Source organism: Sminthopsis crassicaudata, chromosome 3, assembly GCF_048593235.1.
Source record: "Sminthopsis crassicaudata isolate SCR6 chromosome 3, ASM4859323v1, whole genome shotgun sequence".
Classification (NCBI taxonomy): domain Eukaryota; kingdom Metazoa; phylum Chordata; class Mammalia; order Dasyuromorphia; family Dasyuridae; genus Sminthopsis; species Sminthopsis crassicaudata.
Window position 1 is genome coordinate 556,207,379 of NC_133619.1, and position 20,830 is coordinate 556,228,208.

General features: G+C 36.0%; 1 protein-coding gene across 13 annotated transcripts in view; it reads right to left on the bottom strand.

Annotated features, from left to right (window-relative positions):
- Positions 1 to 2,791: 2,791 nt before the first annotated feature.
- The window catches only part of SYTL2 (synaptotagmin like 2), a 165,880-nt gene continuing 147,841 nt past the window's right edge, over positions 2,792 to 20,830 (bottom strand). For all 13 annotated transcript variants that reach the window (XM_074304633.1, XM_074304637.1, XM_074304635.1 and 10 more), the window contains 6 exons: positions 19,829 to 19,931; positions 16,538 to 16,708; positions 13,382 to 13,460; positions 10,844 to 10,943; positions 9,935 to 10,140; positions 2,792 to 3,912 (listed from right to left, as the gene is read on the bottom strand). In XM_074304633.1, the coding sequence (XP_074160734.1) occupies positions 3,767 to 3,912; positions 9,935 to 10,140; positions 10,844 to 10,943; positions 13,382 to 13,460; positions 16,538 to 16,708; positions 19,829 to 19,931 (805 nt within the window). In that variant the 3' untranslated portion in view covers positions 2,792 to 3,766. The remainder of the gene's footprint in view (positions 3,913 to 9,934; positions 10,141 to 10,843; positions 10,944 to 13,381; positions 13,461 to 16,537; positions 16,709 to 19,828; positions 19,932 to 20,830) is intronic.

The following is a 20,830-nucleotide window of genomic DNA, read 5'->3' on the forward strand; positions in this document are numbered from 1 at the left end:
GATAGTTAAAGTTACAGAACTGCTAAAAAATGTTTTGATACAGATTGGTTATTGATTTGTGCAGTATCTGAATTTTAAATGCATCTATTTAGATATGAAGACAAGCTGTCAACTTTCTAGGATGAATCTCTTACTGTTATCAATGTAAGTAGATATAGTCAATACTTATTTAGGATAAAGCTAGGATGGAACAGGGAGATATGAGAATCATCACAGATTTGATAACTGAATCCACAGGAGCTGAAATCACTAAATGAAGTAGTACAGAGGGAGAAAAGGGCCTAGGAGAAAGCCCCACAGGACACCCATGGTCAGAGCATGATGTGGATGGCAGATTGTTGTTGTCCTTCATTTTTGAAGATGACCAAAATGACATCACTATTATCACCACTATATTAAGAATCAAGTTACAGGGTGTCCAACTGTGGCTGATCAGACCAGTACGAGCTTGGAATGTTCTGCCACAGGTTGGACACAAATAGTCCTTCTGAACATTTGGGGTAGCCTCTGTATTTTTGTGTATTTCGAGTTTCCTTTCTGCTTTGCTCATAGAGCACCTTCTCTGATGAGGGCTTGCCATGCAGGATGATCCCAGACCAGTGATTTTCCATGTCATACAAATCAGTTCTAAAGAGCAGCAGGAGAGAGGGATGTCTTGATAACCTGGATAAAAAAATAATATTAAGGAGAATAAAGTGATCAACAGTGTCAAAGATTGCAAAAAGACAAAGAAGAATAAGGATTGAGAAAAGACCATTCATTGGATTTGGCGGTTGGAGATCATTGGTGATCTTAGTTTAAAGAGGAATGAAAAGGTCTGGAAGAGCCACGGGGGCAAGTGGAGATAGTTGAGTTGATCAGGGAGGCACCTATCAGCAGTGAAAGCCCAGTTGAGATTGTATTACATAAGTTGTTCTGAATGCTCATGAAATTTTCTCTTCCTTCATTTAGCATCTATGTAGGAATGAACTCTCACTAAAACATCAAGATGGAATAAAAGAAAGTGGCTGGTGCAGGAGTCATAGCCTGGGAGAGAACTGAAAGCTCAAAGGAATTAAGAGGTCTCAGTGTAGACAAAGAATAGGTGATGTACTGGAAGACAGGTGAAGAGGTGGAAAGCCACTAAGTCATGGTCAGATATGGGGTTTTGGAACCTGGACAGAGATGGTATATTTGTGAGTGATGGCAGGATCAAGGGTATGATCATCTTTGTATGTGGCTGAAGTGGAGTGGAAGAGTAGCTCACAGGAAGTGAGTAGATTTAGGAAGTGAGAGTTCAAGGCTTTTGAAGGAAGAGTCAATCTTTATGTTAAAGCCCTTTATCATGAAGACAGAAAATGGGAAGGAAAGAAAAATTATAAACCAGCTACTGAACTGGTTAAGGAAGGGAAGGGACTTGAAGGCTTCTACCAGAATTTTGATTGGGTAGTAGATATGAAGAGCATAAAGCTCAAAAAAAAGCTAGCTTATTAAGAGAGAACCCAAAAGTGGAAATGGGGAGCAAAGAGCATTATAACTCCCCCCTCTTCTCACTGAGAGAACACAGAAGATGCAACCAGCACTGGAAAGTGTGGCCAGGGAGACTGCAGTTATCAGAGGAAGCCAGGTCTCTGTGATTGCTAAAAGATGGAAGGAGTGAGAAGGGCAAGGAAAGGATTTAGAATGAATGTGTAAGGGGAGGGCTGGAACTTTGGGGTGGGAGAGCTGAGAGGTTTGGAAATAAGTGATCAAGGATAAGGGATGGGGAATAAGCTTGGATGATTATCTACAGAAAGTCAGATTAACTGGAGTGTGGAGAAAACAATCAGGTGTGTGTATGTTCATCATTGAGTAGAAAGTCTCCTTGTCAGAAGCCAGTCAGCAATGCAGCAGGAGATGGAAGGCACACGGTCATTAGAGATCTTTTTCTCCTCTCTTCCAAAGATTGGAGATTAGGCAGGAGATATAGCAGCAGCAGCAGAAAGAAGTCAAACCTGCCTGCACTAAGGAAAAGGAAAAATTTCCCATTGACTTTCTTTTTCTTCTTCCCTCAGAGGATAAGAGCAGCAGGAGCAGGAATGCCTGAGGTCAGGGGAAAAGTCAGTCCTTCTTGCAACGGAGACTCTCTACACTGAAGGAGGCAAGAAATCAGGCTGACAGATACAGCAGGTGGGGGAAGACACCTTGCATAGTGAGATGTAAATCACCATGGCTATCTCATGGCAGCCTGCATAGATCTGACAAGTACAGCACGGGGAGGAGTCCTGTCATGGAAGAACTAAGTCAGGCTGGCCCTTTGCCCCCTTTTCTTAAGGGATATATACATCATATACAGAAAGTCTCTTCACTTTTCCACCACGTTCCAGGCAGGTAGCCATTCTTGTCAGGCAAACATCCTCCGAGATACCTTGTCACTGCCATTGGATTGTCAGCAACATATAGCTGAGACACACCCTGGGACACAGTCACCCAAAATGGGTCCCCTCTGGCCAATGATAACTGACCTAAACTCATCTGTAAAGAATAGCATTTCCACTCTGAAACACCCATCCCAGCTCAAGGATTCTGAACCCTGGTTGACACTGTTCAAACCCAAATTTCCATTCCTCCACTGACTGCTCCTTTATTCCCACCCCTCCTCCCCCACCCTCCCAATCTAAAGCTGGCAAACCCAGCTTTCAGGAGACAAACTAGATTTCATCTTAAGCCCCTTGTTACCACTTCCAATGGAGAGCTTGAATTCTAAGACTGAAAATATAAAGGATTTCAATTCCAATAAAAGGATAAGTTTACTGACCAAGGATAAAGTACATATGAAGTATCATAATTTATTTGGAAGCATAAAGGTTTTATAAAATACATTATTAAAATTACACATACACAGGAAACAAGAATGGTATAATTTAGCAATTATGTTCTAATCCTAAGCATGTCTATAACCAAAGTACATTGCTTTCACTTAGCCCATTTACAGGAAGGACAGAATCATACAGGCTCAGGGTTTTTACATATACTATTATAAAACCTGTCGTTAAGACCTATTTGAGTAAAACTTTGGCTGAAGTTCCATCTGTGTCCAGTGGGTGGAACCACCATATTTCTAAGATTTTTTACATCTTCAAGGAACCTCCATAGGCATTTAATTTTGCATGTACACATATGTCCAAAATGAAGGTTTCCCAGATAGTATATATCCCATCAAAATACTTACATCACTGAAATCTTTCTTCTGAATAGAACAACTAGATTTCCATCTTACATGTGCCAATCTTTGCTTCCTCACCACATCCTTACATTGCTCTTATTTGTTTAACAGGAACAATAATAAATTACTTTTCCTTATCATCAACTTCCTTCCATACCCTAAACCTCTGTAACTAATGAGGGAATATTTGATCATCCATAATGGAATACAGGGGGAATGCAGCCCATCTCCTGGCAGATGCAGTAGCATTAAACACTACTCCACATTTCCCAGTTTTAGGGGCAGTTTTCCCTCTGAAGCAGCAACGTTAGTTCATGTAGATCATATAACACGCTTGGGGCCTTTTTAAAATTTCAAATGACATCTTGATCACATGGTTGCCTGCTATTCAAATCCCTCTGGTTTCGGAGCATGAAGACACATGCAAATTCACAATTCAACATGTCTTGGATATCAAGGGTGTCAATGGCTTTTGTCCATATGATGGGATTTTCAGGGATGCCATTTGTTCTGTACTTTCTAATGCAGGAAAATGAGGAAGTTATCTTTCCATGAAGCCCCTGGGCCTTGAGATGCTCTCTCTTATTTAGTCAGCTTGGCTATGAGCAGCATCCGGAGTGGGAGGATGTCTTCAATCCAAGTGTTGGGTGAGTTCACCATTCTTTCCCATAAAGAGATTTCTGCTGGAGTGGAGTCCATCCAGTCTACTTCAGTGCCATAACTTTTACCTGAAAGATTGGAAGGATGCATTTTTAAAAGTAGTGTCACATTCAATTTAATTTGCTAAACCCTTATTAAATACCCAACTACATCTTAGTGCTATAGTAGGTCCCAGAAATACCAAGACAAAAACAAACAGATTGTTTCCTGTTCTCAAAGATCTTCTTTTCAGTACTAGGGAGAAATAAGGATGTATATTAAAATGAAATTAAATACAAATACATAGTAGACTCATATAATGTACTCTCAATTACCTTCATTAATGAAGGAAAGCTGTGAACATAGCATGGGAAAGTCACAGGAAAACAAATTTCAGCTCAGTATTTAAATAATTTTATTGTTTTCACATCACCTAGACTTCCCTCAGTATCTTTACCCTTCTTTTCCCAAAGAGATAATCTCTATAACAATTTTAAACTATTAAAAATTTAAAATTTTTGTTTTAGAAATTCAGTAGGACCGATCCATATAATGAAAAATCTGATATTATATGCAATGTTTCACACTTATTCATACTCTCATCTCCACCCTGCAAAGTCAAGATGAAAGGTGAAAATAAAGAATTTTGTAATAATTAACTGGGGATATTGATGGGATCTAGGATTTCATTAGCAGAAGGAACTCCACCTTACACATTCAGGTCACACGACTTTCTTTTCTGCAATCTCAAAAAGTCACAGAATCAAAAGTGATCTCTGAATCTAGCTCCCACATTTTACAGATTGGACACCTAAAGCCCATAATGATTGAGACGTGTCCAAAGTCCTAGAGGTAGATCTGTGGACACCAAATCTATTGTCCTTTCCATTACAGTTGATAGGGACAAGACCTGTGATTTAATAGATTGAGGGAATACTAGATGGGAGGCTGTACGAGGGATCTCTTCAGTACTTTTTTTTTTAATTTAATTTTTATATTATTTTATAATTATAACTTTTTTTGACAGTACATATGCATGGGTAATTTTTTACAACATTATCCCTTGCACTTACTTCTGTTCAGATTTTTTCCCTTCCTCCCCCAACCCTCTCCCCCAGATGGCAAGCAGTCTTATACATGTTAAATATATTACAATATATTCTAGATACAATATATGTGTGTAGAACCGAATTTCTTGTTGCACAAGAAGAATTGGATTCAGAAGGTAAAAATAACAGTTTACACTCATTTCCCAGTGTTCCTTTTCTGGATGTAGCTGATTCTGTCCATCATTGATCAATTGGAATTGGATTAGTTCTTCTCTATGTTGAAGATATCCACTTCCATCAGCATACATCCTCGTACAGTATCATTGTTGAAGTGTATAATGATCTTCTGGTTCTGCTCGTTTCACTTAGCATCAGTTGATGTAAGTCTCTCCAAGCCTCTCTGTATTCCTCCTGCTGGTCATTTCTTACAGAGCAATAATATTCCATAACCTTCATATACCATACTTTATCCAACCATTCTCCAATTGATGGACATCCATTCATTTTCCAGCTTCTAGCCACTACAAAAAGGGCTGCCACAAACATTTTGGCACATACAGGTCCCTTTCCCTTCTTTAGTATTTCCTTGGGATATAAGCCCAGTAGTAGTATGGCTGGGTCAAAGGGTATGCACATTTTGATAACTTTTTGGGCATAGCTCCAGATTGCTCTCCAGAATGGTTGGATTCTTTCACAACTCCACCAACAATGCATCAGTGTCCCAGTTTTCCCACAGCCCCTCCAACATTCATCGTTATTTGTTCCTGTCATCTTAGCCAATCTGACAGGTGTGTAATGATACCTCAGAGTTGTCTTAATTTGCATTTCTCTGATCAATAGTGATTTGGAACACTCTTTCATATGAGTGGAAATAGTTTTAATTTCATCATCTGAAAATTGTCTGTTCATATGCTTTGACCATTTATCAATTGGAGAATGGCTTGACTTCTTATAAATTAAAGTCAATTCAATGTATATTTTGGAGATGAGGCCTTTATCAGAACCTTTAACTGTAAAAATGTTTTCCCAATTTGTTACTTCCTTTCTAATCTTGTTTGCATTAGTTTTGTTTGTGCAGAAACTTTTTAATTTGGTGTAATCAAAATTTTCTATTTTGTGATCAATAATGGTCTCTAGTTCTCCCTTGGACACAAACTCCTTCCTCCTCCACAAGTCTGAGAGGTAAACCATCCCATGTTCCTCCAATTTATTTATGATTTCGTTCTTTATGCCTAAATCTTGGACCCATTTTGATCTAATCTTAGTATGTGGTGTTAAATGTGGGTCCATGCCTAGTTTCTGCCATACTAATTTTCAGTTTTCCCAGCAGTTTTTGTTAAATAATGAATTCTTATCCCAAAAGTTGGGATCTTTGGGTTTGTCAAACACTAGATTGCTATTTTTATTCACTATCTTGCTCTGTGAACCTAACCTATACCACTGATCAACTAGTCTATTTCTTAGCCAATACCAAATGGTTTTGGTGACTGTTGCTTTAAAATATAGTTCTAGATCAGGTACAGCTAGACCACCTTCACTTAATTTTTTTTCATTACTTCCCTTGAAATTCTCGACCTTTTGTTGTTCCATATGAATTCTGTTGTTATTTTTTCTAGGTTATTAAAATAGTTTCTTGGGAGTCTGATTGGTATAGCACTAAATAAATAGATTAGTTTGGGGAGTATTGTCATCTTTATTATATTCGCTCGGCCTATCCAAGAGCACTGAATGTCTTTCCAATTATTTAAATCTGACTTTATTTTTGTGGCAAGTGTTTTGTAATTTTGCTCATATAATTCCTGACTCTCCTTTGGCAGATATATTCCCAAATATTTTATACTATACCATTATTTTGAATGGAATTTCTCTTTGTATCTCTTGCTGTTGGATTGTGTTGGTAATGTATAAAAATGCTGAGGATTTATGTGGATTTATTTGTATCCTGCGACTTTGCTAAAATTCTGAATTATTTCTAATAGCTTTTTAGCAGAGTCTTTGGGGTTCTCTAAGTATACCATCATGTCATCTGCAAAGAGTGATAATTTGATTTCCTCATTTCCTACTCTAATTCCTTGGATCTCTTTCTCGGCTCTTATTGCCAAGGCTAGAGTTTCTAGTACTATATTGAAAAGTAATGGTGATAGTGGGCAACCTTGTTTCACTCCTGATTTTACAGGGAAAGGTTCTAGTTTATCACCATTACATATGATGTTTACTGAAGGTTTTAAATATATGCTCCTTATTATTTTAAGGAATAGTCCATTTATTCCTATACTCTCAAGCGTTTTTAGTAGGAATGGATGTTGGATTTTATCAAATGCTTTTTCTGCATCTATTGAGATGATCATATGGTTTTTATTAATTTGATTATTAATATGGTCAATTATACTAATAGTTTTCCTAATCTTCAGTACTTTCTAACTCAAGTTTTATCATTCTAAACTTTGGTGGTACAGTGTTAGACCTGGAGTCAGGAAGAGCTCTGTTCAAATCCTGTCTTAGTCATTTATCAGATACTTATTAGCTGTAATCACACTCAGTTTCTTCATCAAATAGGGACAGTAACAGTACCTGTCTTCTATGGTTGCTGTGAGAGTAAAGTGAGATCATTATAAAGCACTTTGCAAACCTTAAAGTGCTTATTATACTTAATACTAGGGGACGTAACATTTATTTTCCCTGTATAATAAAGTTCTTAGCTGCTCTTTTACATATTTCATATACTCTATGTATGTTGGATTCAGAAGGATTAAGAAATTAAGTTCATCAAACACCTCATTTTTTAAATAAGGAAAGAGGTTAAGAGATCTGAAATAACCTAAAGTCATCAACCCATTAATTGCAGAGCTGGGATGAGAACCTCAACTTTTCGATTTCTAGTTTAGGTCTATTTTTACCATCATTTCATACCTTCAAATCTCACTTATTTCATAGCTTTTCCCATTAAAGGCCCTATGCAGTTTCTACACCAAATCACTTTTCTCCCTCATTTTCCACATTCACTTGTCCTGTCCTACACCTGCTTCCAACAGCCTTTCTACTTTAGCAAGATGAACTTAACTGAGACCAAGATGACAAATATCAATTTCTTTTTGCCCTATGAAGACATAAACACTCTTTATCAAGAAGGGAAAGAGTGAAGGAGATAGAGAGAATAACATTTGCAACCAAAGTTCTATATAAATAAAATACCTATATAGAACAGTACTGAATGTAAAAAGGACTTGGATTCAGATTTTAGTTTTGCTAAATGCAAACTGTGGTGTGTGATCTTGGACAGAATGCTGAACCTCTCTAAGTTTCAAGTTTTCTCATCTATAAATTGAGGAAATGGACTAGATGACCTTTAAGGTCTGCTGTAAATCTTAATTTTTATGTGTATCTAGATGTATACATATGTGTATCTACATACATGCACATATATGTATAGAAAAAAGATAAATGGAAGGTAGAGAGGAAGAAAGGAAAGAAAAAAGGAAAGAAAGAAGAAAAATGGAAGGAATGAAAAGGTAAAGAGAAAAGGGAAAAGGGAAGAATAGAAGCAAAGAAGAAAGAAAAGGAAAGAAAGACAAAAAAATTTTCTAACTTGTGGTGAGCAAAACTCTCCCTTCTTTCTATTCCAAGGGATTATGCCAAAAAATCTTTCAGGGTTCGTTTCCCAATTGATAAGCAGCCAAAGGATCTGAATAGACAGTTATCGAAAGAAGAAATCAAACCTATCAATTAGTCACATTTTTAAAATGCTCTAAATTGGTCATTTCAAACTTAAATAGAAACAGATCCCTGCAGCTACATATTGACTTAGAAAACCTCAAACTAACATTATTTATGTTACATTTTTATTATATATTCTATTATTTATTTCATCATCATCATTAATTTATGAGATTTATATTATATTATTTATTATATATTACTTACAGTTAATTAATTTTTATATTTATTATTATATTTATTAATTTTGTTAAACAATTCCTATTTACATTTTATTCTGGCTCAGGCTGTAATCAGGAGTTTCACAGAGCCATATGAGTTTGACCCCTTTGCTTTAACATTATGTTACATTTTTATTATTATATATTCTATTATTTATTTCATCATCATCATTAATTTATGAGATTTATATTATATTATTTATTATATTACTTACAGTTAATTAATTTTTATATTTATTATTATATTTATTAATTTTGTTAAACAATTCCTATTTACATTTTATTCTGGCTCAGGCTGTAATCAGGAGTTTCACAGAGCCATATGAGTTTGACACCTTTGCTTTAAATCATTAGGAATTGGAGAAATGCAATTTAAAATAACTCAGAAGTATTATCTCATACCCATCAGATTGGCAAAGTTTATGAAAAAGGAAAATGACAAATGTTTGAAGGGGCTGTGGGAAAATGGCTATATTACTGCCCTGTTGATGGAGCTGTGAACTGATCTATTCTAAAAAGCAATTTGGAACTATGTTCCAAAAAGTTATTAAATTGTGTATACCTTTTGATCCTTAGCACTACTAACTCTATAACTCAAAGAGATCACAGGACCCATATGTACAAAAATACTTATAGCAGCTTTTTTTGATGGTGGCAAAGAATTGGAAAATAAAGATCTGCTCATCAGTTGAGGAATGCCTGAACAAGTCATGATGTGTGTGTGTGTGTGTGTGTGTGTGTGTGTGTGTGTGTGTATGGTAGAATGTCATTGTGTCACAAGAAATAATAAAGTGATGGTTTCAAAGAAACTTGGAAGTTTATATAAACAGATGTAAAATGAAATAAAGAGCTAATAAAACAATTTATGCACCACCAATAATAATATAAAGACACTCTTATTTATATTTTGACAAACCAATTTGAGAATTTATTTTGCATGACTATATGTATTTGTACAAGGGGTTTTTGGTTTTCTTGCTTTCTCAATGTAAGACAAGAAGGTATAGGAAAAGAAAAAGGAATTTTCATTAAAATTTTAAAAAATAAAATAAAAATGAATTTTGATAAATCATGAGTTCACTGTAGTTTTTGGCTTATGTTAAATTGAAAAACGTAAGAAGTCATACCTGTTCCAAAGCCTATTCGAAGTCCTCCCAAAAACTGATTGGTTAATTTGTGGTGGTCCCAAACTGTCAGCTCTACACAGGCTTCTTTTAAATCTCCAGGCCTAAAACCATCATAGACCATGGTGTGGTTGAAGATAGGATTGGTTGTTTTTCCTACAGCTCTTGTCTTCTGACGACTTTTCCTACTTGTATCTGGCAGGATGGTACTGTGAAGAGAAATAATATGGTGGGGTCACATTTCATAAATCAATCAATATGTTTGTACTCTTTCTATTTTCAATGCACCTATGTAGTTCAATATTGGTATATACTGGGGGGGAGAATATTAGACAAGGGGCAATTATGATGTTTCTCAGAAGGAAAATATAATTACTTCTTAATTATCTATGGAAGAAGAGGGAGTCAATAGTTTACAAAAATCAATCAACAAGCATTTATTACAGGCCTACAATGGGTGAGGTTCTATACTAGGCACTGGGCAGAGTGGCAGTTTGGTAGCCGAATCAGTTGGATGGCTCCCCCAACTAAACCCATATTTCCACATTATTTTACTTAAGCTAACAGTCATATATATTTATTTTCCCTAAGTGCACACTAGGAGAACTGACAAGGCAGGCCTGCAAGTTTATTAAGGGGACAATGAAAAACTGCCCACAAATAAAAGGAGATCATTGACATATAATCCTATATGGCTGTATAGGAAAGTGCTAGTGAGAATTATTTGCCAAATTACCTTCTCTGTTGCCAACTCTAGTGCTAAATAAAGCCTTGTGTGTACACACTTCACTACCTCTCAAAAGTAAATTTGTTTAATGGTCAAGATCATCAAGTAAAAAATTAAAGCTGGCTACCCAAACCTGTTCTACCACAACCCTAAGAGCAAGGCAACTCTGAAGGTGACATCATTACCATTTGACAAAAGAATTCAGGTAGCTGCCCCGGAGATGTGGGAGGTCAATGCACTCTTTCACCCAGATGTGCACTTCTCCAGTTGTAGCAAGCTTTTTACCTGCAACAATCAAATGAGAGAAAGGTCACTCTCAGAAATATCAGACAAATACTTCTGATAGTGGCTCACAGGTACAGTATCTACTTTAGTCCAAATACAGTGATCTCTCCCTGAATTTACAATCTTAATAAGTCATCTAGTCCTTCTCCAGTCTGGCCCCAGCAATGAGGCTATCAATCTAATCCAATCCCACAAAGATTAATAAATGACCACTATATATAGGGCGCTGGGAATATAAAGACAAAGTGATAAAGAGTTCCTATCCTCAAGGAAAATTATGTTATTTATTATTTACATTTATACAATCGTATGTTATATATAACATAAGATATAAAATATAATTTATTGGAATACTCCAAAGAAAAAAAATTTTAATGGCCCTTGTTGCTATATGGCCCTCTACAGTGACTGTGACAAAATAGCTTAGTGGTTCCCAACATTTTTTTCATTCTATGAACCCCTTACAACAACAACTAAAGGTATTATGAAATCCAAAGGTAATTTAATATTATTCATGACATTTTGAAATTTTTTTACTATGATTAAGATGCCATCAAAGAATGTTTGGACTACCATCTCAAATCTCTAAGTGGTTCATGAATAACCAAATGGAAACCAGTGGTCAGTAGGGGGCTGTGAAGACCATGTTATTGAGAACCACACAGCCTCTAGACAATCTAAACGTTAATTCAAGTGATGGTACTCTAAATGCAAAGTTCTTGTCCAATAATCCATGAATTAATAAACTATTAGAAAAACTGAACCGCTTGTGATAAATCAAACACATGTATGGTTTGAAAAGGAGGTGGGCTAGTCATGTAGTAAGCAAGAGGGATAGTGATAAACAGCCTGAAGGCTGTACTGGTACACAAATGGAAAGAAGGAGAGAAAGTGCTGCCCTTCTGTATGCTGGGTAGGATGCATATAAGCTTGGATCTCTGCACCTTAATATTTTATCAAAGACTGGAAAAAGGCATGGATGGTATGTCTACCAAATTTGTAGATGCCATAAAGATGGAGATACCTAGAATAAAGGATGAGAGAGTCAGGATCTAAAAAAGATAGTAGCAAGATAGAACATTATGCTAAACTGAATATGATGAAATTTAATAGGTATTATTATAAATTGTAATGCATATTATAAAATTTATATTTCAATACTAATATTAGTCATTTTAATGTCAACTTTTATATGCATAAAACAGCGAAGTCATACCTAGATAGAAGCTCCATGAGTTTTTAGGGGACCACTGGTTTGTATCAGTTAACAGAATGTTATTGTGGTTGGGAAACCCAATATGACTTTATTTAAGAAGAAGTGATATACAATCTTTCAAGAGAAGGAAGTATTCTCCTATGCCCTGGACAGCCTACATCTGCCTACATTTTGAGGGAACTGGTTGATTAAAGAGAAGGAGCAGGAAGGGTGAAGAGACTAAAGAGGAGAACTGATAGAGAAAAATGAGGGAATTTAGCCTGGCTATGAGAAGATGAGAAAGTTGCCTTCAGGTATGTGTAGGACTATGCAATAAGAGAAGGATGGACCCAGAGAGCAGAATGAGGAACAAATTTTTAGATGGCAGAGAAATGCCAGGAAAACCTTCCTAAGATTAGAGTTAACTGGGAATGGAACAGGTTGCCTTGGGAAATGGCAGAAGGGATGGAGGGGACTTCCCCTCACTAAAAATAACTGAGTGACTACTTCTTGTGCAAGGCTGTTGTTTGAAGCCAGTATTCTTGGTTGGTTGAGATGGCTTCTGAAGTTCAGCACAAGAGAATTTGTAGTTGCTGTGATTCTGGAGAACTAACATACGGGATATAAGAATTAGGACCTAAAGAGAGTTTGAAGTGCTGGAATAATGTATTAAGATGAACAAAGTGAAAATGAATAGTCACAGATGTGAGGAAAGACAGAGCTATGACCAGATGACCCAAATAACTAGGGACCTTGGATATTATCTAGTTCAAAGCTCTTGTTTTAGTCAAATTCCCTTGACTAGAGCCTTAATAAAAGGATCAAGAAATTTCTATTTCTGTAATCCCAGTGCCTTGCATATGGCAGGTGCTTAATGAATATTTAAAGAAAATGAAATTTTACCCTATGGAACCTACATCATTACTCCTTCTGGTCACCAACAGAAGAGAACACATCCCCTCTATTATCTGAAATATTAATGTATATTAAGTAACCTTGGATAACAGTACCTAACCATATCCAAGAAATAAAATATCCCCAATAAGGTTTAATTATGAAACAGAGATGTTCACTACATCTAATAACCAGTGACCTTACTTTGTAGGTACATTTAGCATTATCTTCAAAAGTGATTTGGTCCCTTTTGGAAGATGATGCTAGAACAAGTAGTAGAAATGTGGAGAGTGAAGGTGAGGGCTAGAATGAATCCAATCAAGAGAACCATCAGGACGTAACGACATACCTGAGAATGGCTCTGGGACATACTGGAGGGCTAATTTCATTTCACCTCTGTTTTCTGCTTCAAGGGCAACTGGTGCTGTCTGGAAATTAATAAACATTTGTGACAACCAATAAATAGCTTGTCTGTAATTCACCTAAGGTGAGATGTAAACCATAGAGCTTTCCACTTTGACACAAGGTTAGAGGTCCAAACCCATCACCTCCAGGATCTGAAAAAGGCAAGTCATGTGCACAGATGCACTAAATTTAAAATCACTCATAGTATCAGAGAGAAAATCCCATCTCCTGTTCCCTACCACATAATATCTGGGTAAATATGATTAAATAACTTTAGGTCTATGTTTTTAAGGTGGCTGGACCCAGAGTAGACTTGCTTCCCCCCTTCCCCATTTCTTGCTTTTTTGTTACTGACATGAAGGTAGTTCAGCCCTATCCATCACCCAGCACACAAAATTCTTCTTATAGCGAATGGCAAAAATACAATGTAGCCTTCTCAAAAACTCAACTCATTAATTTGTCCTAATAGAAGAGAGTCAGTAATAATTAGAATAAACTAAAATTAGAGGATACTTTTTAAATAACTGGAGCTATATAATTTTAAAATACAATTAAAGTTTCATCCCTTTCAAAAAGTCTTTAAGGGAGCCCTGTACAGAACACATTTCCCATCACCATTCCTTTGCACTGGCTATTCCCCATGGCTGGAATTATCTCCCTCCTACCCTTATAATCTTAGACTCTTTGCATTTCTTGAAGGCTTACTTCAAGGATAATTTATATTAGAGAGGCTTTTCCTAATCTGCCTCAATGAAAATGCTATTTTCCTCCAAAGTCACTTTCCATTTATTCTCTATTTATCTTGCATGTTCAGATTTATATATAGTTATACCCATTATAACTTAAGTTCTTCAATTTGCAACTAGACTCAAAAGGCTATAAAACTCTGCATACTCTTTGATCCAGCAGTCTCATTACTGGGCTTCTATCCCAAAGACATCATAAAAGAGGGAAAAAGACCTACATGTGCAAAAATTTTTGTGGCAGCCCTTTTTGTAGCAGCAAGAAATTGGAAACCGAGTGGATGCCCATCTGTTGAAGAATGGCTGAATAAGTTGTAGTATAGGAATGTTATGGAATATTATTGTTTTGTAAGAAACAATCAGCAGGATGATTTCAGAGAGGTCTGGAGAGACTTACATGAACTGATCCTGAGTAAAGTAAGCATTGTACACAGTAACAAGAAGATTATGTGGTCATTAACTGTGATGGCTCTTCTCCACAATGTGATGATTCAAGGCAATTCCAATAGACTGGGGATGGAAAATGCCAATCACATCCAGAAAGAGAACTATGGAGACTGAATATGGATCAAAGCATAATATTTTCACCTTTTCTTTTGTTTTTCTCTTTTTTCTTTCTCATGTTTTTTTCCTCTTCTTGATCTGCTTTTTTTTGTACAACATGACAAATACAGAAATATATTTTAAAGGATTGCACATATTTAACCTCTATCATATTGGGGAGGGGGGAAAGGAAAGGAGGAAGGGAGAAAAATTTAGAACAAAAAGTCTCACAAAAATGTTGAAAATTATATGTAATTGGAAAAAATACTATTTAAAAAAAGAATAAAGGTTCTTGGGACAGGGGTTGTTTTTGCTTTTTCTTTTTTCTTTCTTTGCACAGTGTCTGGCAAAAAGTAAGGATTTTAAAAATGTTTGTTGATTTAAATAATCAGCATTGATAAACCACTAACATAATAGCTTACATTTAAAAGTTTACAAAGTACTTTGCATCCTTGCAAATTGGATCCTTACAAAATCTTGAAGTAAGTTGCAAATATTACTATCTTTGTTTTACAGAAGAGGAAATAGACTTGCCCAGGAACTAGGAACTAGGAAGTAGGTAAGTCCAGACTTGAATCTAGGATACTGATCTTTCCAATGGAACAAAGTTGATAACAATAATTTCTTTTCTTTTTTTCTAATATTTGTTTTTAATTTTTTTGAATTCTAGATTCTTTTTCCTATCCCCACCCACAAATGAAGTTATGCAAAATATTTCTATAAGAGTCAAGAATAACAATGATTTGTAATTATCACTTTAATTCAAAAGCTTGCTGTCTCTCCAAGCCTTACAAGGGCTCCTTCCCAAGTTTCTATGGCCAAGACCTGATTCATCACCTGGAGGCCAATTCCTCAGGCTAAACCGATATGTTAGTCAGCCAATAAATATATTAAGGTCTTGCTAAGTGCCAGGCACTGTGTTAAATTCTGGGAATCAGAGAAAGGCAAAAGACTATTTTTGCCCTGGAAGAGCTCATAATCTAATGAATTTAAGCATATCTACCTGGATCTTGGAAGCCAAACCTGCACTTGACAGCACTTATCTGGATAAATCCACTTATGTGGATAAATACAAGGAAGATGCTTTCAGGGATTGGGGTCAGTTCACTGGAATTTTTCATTAAGATATTTTATGTGTGACATCCAAAGACTGAAAGTCTGCTTGAGAAGTCTAAAAGGACTTATTTTCGCCATATTGACTCACTATAATTTATTATTAGAAAAAGCTGAAAAGAGCATCTGGTACAACTCCCTCCTTTTATGGCTAAGGAAACTAAGTTCACAGTTTAAAAAAAAAAAAGACCATTTAAGCCATAAGTAACAGAGTCAAAATTTGAAGCCAGGTCCTCTCACTTAAATCCAATACTCTTTCCACTACTCCAGGGGCTCCTCCAGAGTAGATACCCCTTTTTACCACCAAAAGTACAAGAGTAAAGAAATTAACTCTAATTTCTAACTGCAAAGATTGCCAATGGCAAATGAACTAGGTGTCTATTAATCAGGTTTTATGGTAGTATTGGTCAACTATGTGGTGTGGTGAATAAAGCACTGGGTCTACAGTCAGAAAGACATCCTCCTGAATTCAGGTCTGGTCCCAGACATTTTATTACATGTGGGACCCTGGGCAAATAACTACCCTATTTGCCAGTTTTCTCATCTGTAAAATAAATCGAAATAGGAAAAGGCAAAGTCCTCCAGTATCTTTGCCAAGAAAACCTCAAAAGGGGTCAGGAAGAGTTAAACAACTGAATTAACATCACTGTAGTGCACACAGTATTGCCAAACCAGAATGCTATAAATAACCCCAAACTTACCCTGCGGTTCAAAGGGTACCACTTCAATTGTTTATTCTGTTTGTTGTCCCAGTCCCATGTTTCCAGGTCAAGTTCTACTTCCCCGAGGAAACTGTTGCGTTTGAATGTGTCCCGATGCCAGACTGAGAGGTTCAGCTTCTGATTCTTCAAGCTCTGTTTGTCAATTTTATACTGCAGAAAACAAGGCGAGAATTAGGAACATTTAAGTCTTTTCATACCAATGACAACTTATATTTATATTGTGCTTTGCCATGCACAAAACACCTCCACATGATGATCTTGTGAGTGAATTAGAGTGTGTATCATTACTGGCAAAGAGATTTGTCTAAATCACACACTTGGTAAGTACAAAAGGTAAAAGATGGTGGATAAGGAGAAAAAAAAGCCATCAGCTCAAAACAAATTGCTTTTCCTATGCAGTATTTTAAGTCTTGCTGGTGTTTCAAGGCTAGGCTAAATAAAAATTTCCCCTGTAGCTGAAATCTGTTCTTCTCAAAAGACAAATTCTTTTTCCTCTCTAGAGAAAGAAACCATAGTATGTATACTCTCTCTTTCTGAAAAAAATATTATTTTCTATTATATTAATAATCCAATTATTAAATTAGAATTAAGGCTTTTTTCCTCTCTCTTTCTCTCTACAGAGACCAGCCCCTGTAAGTCAGTCAATCCCTAAAGAACATTGCTAATAGATGAGAATCCCCAAATCCTCAAAAAAACATGTTCCTTGATCTTGGGTGGGACCTCATCAAAGTGGAAGACCTTACTTCTATTTAGCATGTCAATGGAATCTAAGTAAATTCCACCTTAAAAGCTTTAAGTCTATGCATCCTTGCACCCCTCCTCTGGAGTTTAGGGTGACTCAGTTCACAAAGGAAAAAAACAACCCGAGTTGTCTGGACAGAGATGGGTTCCTTTGTCCAATCAAACTACTGATCAAACCACTTCTCAGTGGGAGAAGCTAAGGGCTCTCAGCCCACCTCCTCATTTGACAGCCTACTCCCTCAGTAATTGTTCACCAGTCAGGGTTCGTTTTCACCTACTAGGGGACCCTTTTCTTTCTTTTTTTTCTTTTTTCTTTTTTTGCTGGGGCAATTTGGGCTAATTTTCCCAAAAAAACACACAGCTGAGAAGTGTAGGGGACCCTCTTCTAAAAGTATATGAAGGCATTCAGCATCTCCATTAGGTGTCTTTGCTTACTGAGAGAAACTACTGGCCATCAATCTATTATCAGTTAGCCTAATTAATACATTGATTGTTAATTACCCAGAAACTCCGTTTCTTGGGTTTTTCATTTGTCTTAAAACACACACACATATACAGATATATATGAGTGTGTATGTTTATTTGTATATACATACACATGCCTCTGTTGGGAACAAAGCTAATGATGCAATTTTAAGGATCATAGGTCTCGTCCTAAACAGTTAATCCTTTTGATGGTAACCCCAACTTTTTTGTTCTTCATTTTGCACATAAGATGATGAAATTTTTTTTCCAACTAGAAAATTAGAATTTTTTACTTCCCAGAATCATATTATCTTGAAAAAAAAAACTACAACTAATTTATGTGTAATATATATAAAGGACGTCACAATGGTTTTAGTGCAGTTTTTAAGCTTAAAGCTTAAACGGACTGGTTTAGACATTAGCATGTTTACATTTAATAGCTTAAACTTGATAACTTAAAATCACACGAAGATTTCTGGGGACCCTCTATATCACTTCATTTGATTCTCACAATAACCCTAGGAAGGATGTGCTATTATTATCCCTTTTTTACAAATGAGTAAACTGAGGTCAAGAGAGGCTGAGTGAATTGCCTGGGCTCACATGGCTAGTGGGGGTCTGAGGCAAAACTCAAACTCAAGCTTTCTGAATCCAAGTCTAGAACTTTATCCTTTAGAGCCACCTAATGTGTTCTCAATTATTTCTAAAAAGAGTTCTAGAAAAGTAGTGATATGAAAAATTCCCAAACCTTGGATTTGGAAATCAATTTTTTAATCTATTTTCTTTCTTCAGAAGATTTAATTACTAATTAAAGCATTTGCTTGGGCCATTCAAATTTTGTTGTCTGGGAGTAGGAGGAAGTGTCCCAGAGGCATGTCCAGAGATGCCAAGGAATGTCAGTTAGTCTGTGATTTAATATTTTCCATAAGGTAAATGATTTACACATGGATAGTTAAAAATTGACTGTTTCCTTCCTGGAAGATAATGGAATCTACAGCACCAGAACATTAATCTAGTGACCAGCATTTCAACTTAGCCTTCACCTGTTTAGAATTCTGTGCATTTTTCCCTTACTCGGAGGCATTTTTTCTCTTAATTTTTTTAATAAACAAATTAACCCTCACATTGGTCTAAATCACAAAACTGACTGTTTTATCTGTATTGGATATTTCCACAATATCTAAATTCACACATATATATCAGAGGTGTTAAACACTGCTGTCTGCAACACTCCTGAATGCAACCTGAATCAGATTAAAATGTAATGGGGAAATAGGAAATGAAATTTTTAAAATACAATATAAGATAGATAATATTAATATGTGATTTTCTAAGTCAATGGACAGCCCATCGGGATTCTTATCTAAGGTTTAGTGGCCCCCATTTTTGTAGGAATTTGTTAGTACTGCTCTATATCACAAACAAACTGAACTACTTGAATTATTTGAGAATGACCCCAACTGTTCCTTTCTCTGCTTTTCCCTGAAACCCATGGACATACCCTTTCTTTGGCTTCCCCTGAAATCTTACACATCTTTTAAAGCCTGTTCCAAATTATGTCATCTCTAAAGAGCTTTTGAAATCTCCCAGTCAGTTATAATCAATTCTGCTTTGAACATTACACAGCACTTATTGTGGTTTATTTATAGTGATTTGTTTATGCTGCTCCCCCCTCAAGATTTTAACTTTCATAAGAGCAGTGACAGTATTTACTTCTCCTAGCACTGAGTCTACCACTTTGCCATGTAACATGTACTTAAAAATCTGTTAAATGAATGAATTTAAATGTAAATTATCATTTATCAAATTTCAGGGAAACCTGAATTCAAATCCCACCCCAGGAGTCTGGTATACTCAGTGCTAGGAGTAATAAATACTATCACTGCTCTTATGAAAGATCTTGACCAATGACTTTACCACACTAAGTTTCTGTTTCCTCAATTGTCAATAATTATGTCAAAGGATTATTGAGAGGATCAAATAGGATGGCATAGGTCGAGTGATTTATAAACCTTAGGTTGTATAAATGACAGTTACTGTAATTATAAATCGGTTCATACATACACGCAGTATCTCATTATACACAGGATTCAACGTTTTCTTCATCACAAGCGTTTTCTTCTTGCCCATTCTGCCTTTGTCTGGTAACAAATAGGTCTTTACATATCTAGAAATTGAAGGGATAAGTTCATCAGAAAATAATACCTATTTCCTCATCCAACTTTTTATTATTTGAAACAGAAACAATTATTGCCCTGAGGAAAAAATCAAAAGCAATGAGTGGGAGTTGTGGAAAGATTAATATAGGCTTAATGTAAGGGCAATCAGGTAGAATACTGAAAGTGCTGGGCCTGAGGGAAGACTCATCTTCCTGGGTTCAAATTTGCCCTCAGACACTTAGGATGACCCTAGCCACGTCACTTCATCCTGTTTGCCTCAGTTTCCTCATCTGTGGAATGAGCTGGAGAAGGAAATGGCAAACCACTTTAGTGTTCTTGCCAAGAAAACCCCAAATGGGGCCGTGATGAATTGGCTACAACTGAAATGACTAAATAAGAAGGAAAGGATTCCTAAAACTTTGAATTAGTCAAAAATAGAAGGAAGGTAATGGTCCTTCTCCACTGGAGTTCTTCAAGCAAAGAGTAGATGATCATTTGCTGGATATATTGCAAGATTTTTTTTCAATTATGAGTTGAACAAGAGGGCTTCATAAGGTTCTTTCAACTCTGAAATTCTATGACTCTCTAAGATTACACTGTTTTTTAGGGCAGAGAAAACCTGAGGTAACTAAAGCTAGGAGTGTGGAGTTTTAAAGACTTTCAGTAGGAAGCCATCTAACTACTTAGCAATGTCATAAGCTTCTCCTGTTTAACATTATAAGGGATTCCCTAAAATGCTATTAATTTGGGGGGAAAGTTTGGAGATTTTTTATTTTAAGATCTTTAAGAAAAATTATTTCCTACTAAAAAACATCAAACAGAATAATGAAATTACTACACAGTCTACAAAACTTGTTTATCTCTTCTTTCAAAGGCCCCAAAGAAATGAGTTTAGTGGATATTTTTA